The following is an 8043-nucleotide window of genomic DNA, read 5'->3' as shown; positions in this document are numbered from 1 at the left end:
ATAGAAAGAGAGAGCGCGAGAAAGAGAAATAGAGATAGAAAGAGTGAGTGAGAAATACAGATAGAGAGAGTGAGAGAGAAATAGGGAGAGACAGACAGAGAGAAAAACAGATCGGTAGAGAAAGAGGGCGAGACGGAGATAGAGCGATAGCGAGAGAAATAAATAGAGATAGAAAGACAAGGAGGGAGTTAGAGATCGTGAGAGCATGAGACAGAGAGAGAGAGAGAGAGCGGGGGAGAGAGATGGACGGGAGGGACTAGTGAGAGAGAGAGAGAGAGAGCGGGGGAGAGAGAGGGACGGGAGGGACTAGTGAGAGAGAGAGAGAGAGAGAGCGAGGGAGAGAGAGAGAGAGAGAGGGAGGGGGGAGAGAGAGAGAGAGAGAGAGAGAGAGAGAGCCAATGGCATCGATAAACTTGTCATTCGGCTCAATAGGACAGGCAACTGGCCTTAAAAAAAGCCGAACAAGTAAAGAAAGGGGGCCGCCACATGGGCTGCAGAAGGCTACAAACAAGCTCCCTTCCCGATAGGAACGTGTAGCGTGACCTTTTTTTATTTAGAATGCCCCTCTTCCTCTTCCCACAGAATCGGGCCCATAGTACGAGATGAACATTTTATCTCCTTGAAAATCCAAGTCCACTACAGCTTCCTTCACATTCAATGTCGGCCAGCACAACAATCGTAGGAGCGTTGCTCATCTCCTTCATTCTCCAAACAACAGGAAAGCTAGCGACAACCTCCTTCGACTTCGCCAGCTTCTTGCCGCTGCCAGCCTTCATCTCCTTCGAGGGCGATGGCTTCGCCGCCGGTGGCTCTCTCGAGCTCAACAAGAACAAAGGCTACAGCTACGGCCGCGCCCTTTACTCCAGTCCAATCCATCTCTGGGACAACAAGACAGGCAACGTCGCAGAATTCTCCACGCGCTTCTCTTTCTCCGTCTTCCGCAGGCCAGACGCGACCAGGTTCGCTGACGGCTTGGCCTTCTTTCTCGTTCCCGTTAGATACGGTTTGCCGGAGAACACCACCGGCGGCGAACTTACTCTCTTCAACAGCTACAACGCGAGCCGCCCGCACAGGGCCCCCGTCGTTGCTGTCGAGTTTGACACCTTCCTAAACGAGTGGGATTCTGAAGTGCCCCATGTTGGGATCGACGTCGGCTTCATCCAGTCTGAGGAAAAGTTGGCTTGGGATCCATTCTGGGGCAAAGATAACTTCACCGCTACCGCAGAGATCACCTACGATCCAGCGACTACCAGACTCCGAGCCAGCTTCGCCCAGGGGGAGGGGAACAACAGGGAACTCGCTGTTACCGTAGATCTGAAGGCGCATCTCCCCGAGAACGTGACTATCGGCTTCGCCGGAGGCACCGGCCTGTTTTTCGAGCGCCATGTGATTAAGTCCTGGAGCTTCAGCTCGAGCTTGGAGCTCCCCGACGAAGGCGGGATTCCCCCGATTGGATCTTCTCCGGCCCCCAAGTCTTCTCCAGCAGAGACGAAGAGCAGCGTCGCTGCGGTGGTCGGTGGGGTAGCTGGGGCAGTGGCCCTCGCTCTTATCGCGGCTGCGCTAGCGTGGTTTATTGTGAGGCGGAGGAGAGCCGCAGCGGCGAGTCATGGTGGGAGGAACGGAGGCGGGATAGATGAGAAAGAACTTGATGAAGGGAAGGGGCCCAATAGTTTCTCTTACGCTGACCTCGCACGGGCCACGAAGAATTTTGCGACGGAGGAGAAACTCGGAAGAGGAGGGTTTGGAGACGTTTACAAGGGGAACTTGGGAGACCCGGAAATGGTGGTGGCCATCAAGAGAGTGGCCAAAGACTCACACCAGGGGCAGAAGGAGTACGTCGCGGAGGTGAAGGTCATCAGCCGAGTGCGCCATCGAAACCTGGTCAAGCTCGTGGGCTGGTGCCATGAAAAAGGGGAGCTTCTTCTTGTGTACGAGTTCATGCCCAACGGTAGCCTCGACGCCCACCTCTACGGCGGTGGCAACCCGCTGCCATGGCCGACAAGGTACAACATCACAAAGGGTGTCGCCGCGGCGCTGCTTTATCTTCACGAACAGTGGGAACAGTGCGTGGTTCACAGGGACGTGAAAGCGAGCAACGTGATGCTTGACGCCAACTTCAACGCCAAGCTCGGCGATTTCGGGCTGGCCAGGCTCGTCGAACACGGTAGTGGCATGGAGACGACGGCCGTGGCCGGTACGATGGGGTACTTAGCTCCGGAAACAGCGATGACGGGGAGGGCGAGCACGGAGTCAGATGTCTACAGCTTTGGAGTGTTGGCCTTGGAGATCGCTTGCGGGAGGAGACCCATCGAGTTTCTTCAAAAGGAGGGGCGGTTTAGCCTGGTAGAATGGGTTTGGGATCTTTACGGGAGAGGTTCAGTTCTTGAAGCGGTAGATTCGAAGCTGGATGGGGAATTCGACACCGGAGAGATGGAGCGTCTACTGGTAATGGGTCTCTGGTGCGCCCACCCCAACTACCAGGAGAGGCCAACAATGGCGCAAGTTATCGGCGTTCTCGTCTTCGATATGGCTGTTCCAAACCTTCCTTCCCAGCTGCCGGTACCGTCTTATGGAGGAGTTTCAGTCACCGGAGTGCGCCTCGCAAGTTTGAAGGGGTGGTCGTCATCATCGACATCAGGAGTCACGGCTAGTGTTGCCACAGGGTCTTCTGTAGACTCCGATATGATGACACCAAGGAAGCCAGACCTTAGATAGGGACGGAGACAACGCGCTTGATTCAGTACATCCCTGTGATCAGAATAAGAGACGCATCATGTTTATTCTAGAGCTGTTGGACGTAGACGGATGACGGTCTTTGACAGATGGAACCGGACTGAACGGACTACCATTCAGTTATCCGTCCAGGGCATTTTGCTTCGTACGCGTCGTCATTCGTCTAGGGTTCCTCATCGTCACAAGTCCGTCATCAGTCTCGTTCGGTTATTCGTCCGTTACAGAAACGGAACGGATAGCGGGTAACAGACCAACGGATGACGAAGTAGATCGAGATCGAGAGAGGGGGGAGAGAGAGAAGGAGAGTGAGAGAGAAGGAGAGGGAACGATAGAGAGAGAGAAAGGAAGAGGGAGTGGTCGAGAGAGAGAGAGAGAGAGAGATAGAGAGGGAGTGATCGAGAGAAAAGGGATGGAGAAGGAGAGGGTGATCGAAGAGAAATAGGGAGAGGTCGGGGAGAAGGAGAGGGTGATCGAGAGAAAGAGAGAGAAGGAGAGGGAGAGGGTGCGATCGAGAGAGAGATGGAGAAGGAGAGGAAGAGGGAGTGACTGAGAGCGAGAGAGAGAGAGGAGAGGGAGCTATCGAGAGAAAGAGAGAGAGGGAGAGGGAGCGATCTAGAGAGAGAGGGAGTGATCGATCGCGAGAGAGGGGGGGAGAAGGAGAGAGAACGATCCAGAGAGAGAGGAAGAGGGAGTGATGGAGAGAGAGAGAGAGGAAGAGGGAGCAACAGAGAGAGAGAAAGGGAGAGGAAGAAATATTTTCGCATATCTGTAATCAATCATCATCAATCACCCGTCAAGATGACAGAAGACTAAAATTACTTTATTCGGTCATCCGTTCTCCAGCTCTAGTTAAATCTTTCAATCTTTCAATTCCCTAGACCGAGAGGAATCTTTAAATTCGTCACTTCAGGATAGGTTTCAGCACTCCCATAAGCGCTGTCAACACCAACTTAGCCGCCCTGCCACGATTAAATATTGCCGTGTTCAAGTCACTGACCGCGGTTGCCAAACAGTCAGGTCCTTTAATTCCATTCTCCAATAACGCTTTCTTTTATTTCCATATTTTCTCATGTATTTCACTTGTATCATTGGATTAAAGTAGGAAGAACTTAAGTATAGCGTGGAGAGAGGATTGGATAGCGTGGAGAAAGAGAGAACAGTGGTAAGGAGAGAAAGAAGAGAAGGAAGAAGTGAAGGATGAGAACACCAGAAAAGAAGAAGAGAAGATCCTTGTATTTCATCCACACAATCAATGTTTATACAGTGGGTTGTATTTATAAATCAATAGTATACTAATAATAGTAATATTGCAGTCGTAGCCATTAGAACTGATTATAATGGCTATATGTTAACGAATCCTGACCGTTGGATCTTGCTGTGTGTTGCTTGACTCCTCAATACCCCCCCTCAAGCGCAATGGCGAGGGAGAGACATTGAGCTTGCTTCGAACTAGATTGAACCGAGCAGGAGGAAGTGGCTTGGTGAAGATATCTACGAGCTGTCAATCACTATTGACAAACTGGATTTGTAATGATCTGGCTGCAACTTGTTCTCGAACGAAGTGAAAATCTATCTATATATGCTTTGTTCGAACATGAAAAATGGGATAGGTAGTGAGATATGGTGCTCCAATATTGTCACACTAGAGGATGGGAGCTGCTTGAGTAGTGAAATTGAGCTCTTTGGGTAATGATTGGATCCATAACACCTTGGCGGCATCATTAACTAGAGTTATACGCAGCCTCAGTGCTTGACCGAGTGACAGTAGGTTGCTTTTTAGAGCTCCAAGATAATATATTGTGTCCAAGAAAGATGTTTGCTTGACTTCAATAAGTTGTTTCTCTAAAAAGGAACTAGAGACCTGTTTCAATAACTAGAGTCTCTGCATGCCTGCTTGATCACCAGCCCAATCTGCATCACTATAATCAATGTTGGGTTCTAGAGGCCTAGATTTGGATGAAGAAATCAAAACGACACGTAGCGTAAAACTTTTGCGAAATCATGCGGCATCATTAAAACAATGAAACGTAGTACCTTTACACATATCACATCTATGAATTCTCGGATCTTGGAGTGAGCCGAGTCGAGCTACTCAAATGTGCAGCCTCTAGATGTGTCCACGTGATCCTCGGCACGTCGGATCTCCTCCTAATCGTTGATTAGCCCGTTCTTTCTTTGTTGTCGTCGTTACATCGTCCTGATCGCATTAGAGATGGAGAGGGGTTGTTGGGAGGTGGGAGAAGAAGGGGAAAGGCCCCTGAACAATTCTGGCCTGGGTGAATTTTGTTTAGGGCCTTCCCCTATTTATACTAAGTGGGCATTTTTTATAAAATCCCCAAAACTTAAGTATATCTTTCGACGTCCAAAAGACCATAACCTTTATTGGCCTTCCAACTTAATTAACTATATCATCATATAGATTAATTAATGTCATATCGATTTAACACAATCAATAGGTCGAGTCTACAACACCTGGAGTGCCAAGCTACACCTCGTGTTCTAGAAGATACAAAGGAGTGTGTATTTACTCACTTCATGGGACCTGTTCTTCATCAATTACCGTGTATGTATTGTCCCTCATCCACTTGACGCTCCTTGGATGACTTAGGGTATGGTCAACTGTCAAACCTTAATCAATCATCCGAGTTAGTACTGATGCATTCAGAAATCATCGAAGAACTCTTCTCTCGATATTTCATTGCCTAGGCCAAGGACTTCATCGCATCGTCTTCCCTGAGTTGTCACCTCTTATACCGAGGGTGGAGGACCCCATCATGAACTTCTTTATGTACCCGAACTAAGACCGTTTAGAATCCCATGATTAGAGGCTCGTTGGCCATAGCCAAAGTGCAACCGTCTGTCCACAAGACATCTTTGGTGTCTCAGCTCTAAGGACCACTTACATAACTGCGACGTGAATTGACCTGATTGACAGTTCGGTATAATACCATTAAGGGATTCGTACGGATCAATTCAGTGAACTCTTTCCAATAAAAAGCACCCACTATCTATCCTTAGTGTCTCCACACCAATGGCTACGGAACCGGCCATACTCATCATTTGAGTGAGGCTAGATAGTGCTATTCTATTCGGATACTTCGATGTCCTTCTCGCGTATCCTTCGAATAGGAATATTTAGAATGCATGCTTCAAGACTAGTGATCTCCCTATTACGATCTCATCATAATTCACTAAGTTCGATCATATATTAATGGACTTCATTATAAGCATCACATGTGCATGATAAGCCTAAAAATGATGTGTAATTACGTCGTTGTTTTGGGCTTTTAGACTTATGCAATAAAATTTATAATAACCCTTAATCACTAAATTATATAAATAGAGCAAGCAAGGAGTCGAACCACAAGGAAGCACTAAGCAATAATTTTTATCCAATTTCAATCAATTAATTCAAGAATGAATTAATTTTGCATTTAATACACCTTAATTATGTTTATAATTAATCAAAATTAAGTAGAAACTTAGTTTTGATTTTAATATTTTCATTTAAGACACTCAAGATAGGATAATTTTAATTATAAGATCAAATCAATTCGAATTATCAATTTCCCAATCAAAATAATTTGTATAAGTCAATTTATATATATTTAAAATTGGGGACTAATAAGCACAAAAGGGGGTTTTAAAATTTGACTTGAAGATGGACAATTTTTTTATGAAATTTTAGATTTAGGTATTTTAGATGTTTAATTGAATTTCTAAACAATCAATTTTGAAATCTAGAGAGAGAAAGTAGGAGATTTAACCTAGAGAGAGAAAGTAGAAGAATTAGGGGAAAAGGTGAAATTCGACCCTAATCTGAAAATCTAACAATACAGAAATGTTCCAAATCAATTTGAGTTAACGTTGATTCATTTCTTGCTCCGTCGCTTCTGCTCCGCTCGTCTTCATCTTAATCTGAACGCTCCTCGCGCCTCATATATGAACCGCTTCCGCGCCTTCATCTTAATATTCACCGCTTCCGCGCCTGAATCTTAATATATGAACCGCTTTCGCGCCTTCATCTTCACGCTCGTCGCGCCTGCATCTTAATATTCACGCTCGTCTGAATCTTCACGCTCCTCGCGCCTTCTTTATTTCATAACGTGTTTTTATCTAAAGATAACGTTCTGCTCATAAATTTTCACCTTGCGCTAAAGATTTTTCCATTTCCGAAGGTTTTAATTTTTTAGAGTAAAAGTTCAATACGTCTAAGAAAGATGGGCTTGACTTTCGTAACCGAATGTTCGAAGAAAGAACTGAAAGAATTGAATCACTCAAGGAGCAAGGTTCTGCTTGCTCCTTGAGTGATTCAATTCTTTCAGTTCTTTCTTCGAACATTCGGTTACGAAAGTCAAGCCCATATTTCTTAGACGTATTGAACTTTTACTCTAAAAAATTAAAAATCAGATCTCAAATCAAAGTCAAAATTGTTGAATGACATTGCCTTCTATGTCCTTTTTCATTCGTTTCTTACTTTTATGACCTTTTTCCTTTGCTTCGTTGTAGCTCCCTATATATGTATCTCCTTTCAAGGAACCTATCAAGGAGGTTTTATTTTTATTTTTTCCCTCAACTCGTTCTCTAATTGAAGCTCCTCTCTCCCACCCTCTCTGAGCTTTTTCATGGTATCAGAGCGAGGCAGGAACTGACTCTGAGAATTCAAGATCCTCTTCCATTCTCATCAAGCTTGGCAACACTCAGGCTTCTGTAATTTCTCCTCCGTTCTTATCAAGATCCTCCTCCGTTCTCGTCGGACCTTGAATTCTTGTTCACGCTCCTGCGACAATCATGTTGTTCTTGGCAAATTTGCGGCGATCGCATTGTTCTTGTGGGAGAAGCTGTGGCAATTTTCTTTGTTCTTGGCAAATTTCACATGGGAGAAGCTACGGCGTTCTTGGATCGGTGTCGTTCTACCAAGCTGCAGCGTCGTTCTCAGTAGAAGCGGCACCGTCATCCCTGACTCCCGGACTTGGCCTCGATCTCTTGGTAGAAGATGCGGTGTCGCTCATTTATCGCTAAGAATATCTCAGCATCAAGCTCAGTGCGACAACGACGTTCGGAGGGCTGAAGCTGCTGAGATCTATTGCCGTCAGTTCAACTGGCTTCGGATCTGCTCACAGACGCCCGGTCTGTTCAGCATTCAAGATCTGTTCGGCAACCTGTTCTATCGCCAAATTGATCTTCAGATCTCTCGCCTCAGATATTTTGCTTCAGAGTCATCAAATTTGATACTAACGACATGGCTTCAACTGACTCAAATACTTCGACTACAACTCAGCCACCCGGGCTGAACCTTCACTCATCTGA

The 8043-nt window shown here is 46.4% G+C and overlaps 1 protein-coding gene across 1 annotated transcript; it reads left to right on the top strand.

The window, feature by feature from the left end:
• The first annotated feature begins 323 nt into the window (after window positions 1-323).
• On the top strand, window positions 324-2785 carry LOC144707364 (L-type lectin-domain containing receptor kinase IX.1-like). Its single transcript, XM_078580471.1, has one exon. The coding sequence runs from the start codon at window positions 658-660 to the stop codon at window positions 2713-2715; it is 2058 nt and encodes a 685-aa protein (XP_078436597.1). The 5' UTR covers window positions 324-657; the 3' UTR covers window positions 2716-2785.
• Window positions 2786-8043: the final 5258 nt, after the last annotated feature.

The sequence above is a fragment of the Wolffia australiana genome, chromosome 9 (assembly GCF_029677425.1).
Source record: "Wolffia australiana isolate 7733 chromosome 9, ASM2967742v1".
In the NCBI taxonomy this organism is placed as follows: Eukaryota; Viridiplantae; Streptophyta; class Magnoliopsida; order Alismatales; family Araceae; genus Wolffia; species Wolffia australiana.
Note: the sequence above shows the minus strand (reverse complement) of the source record. Positions and strands in the feature narration are given on the sequence as shown.

What these genes read in the sequence shown, in the direction of transcription:
- LOC144707364 (XM_078580471.1), top strand. Translation starts at nt 658, where the DNA reads ATGTCGGCCAGCACAACAATCGTAGGAGCGTTGCTCATCTCCTTCATT.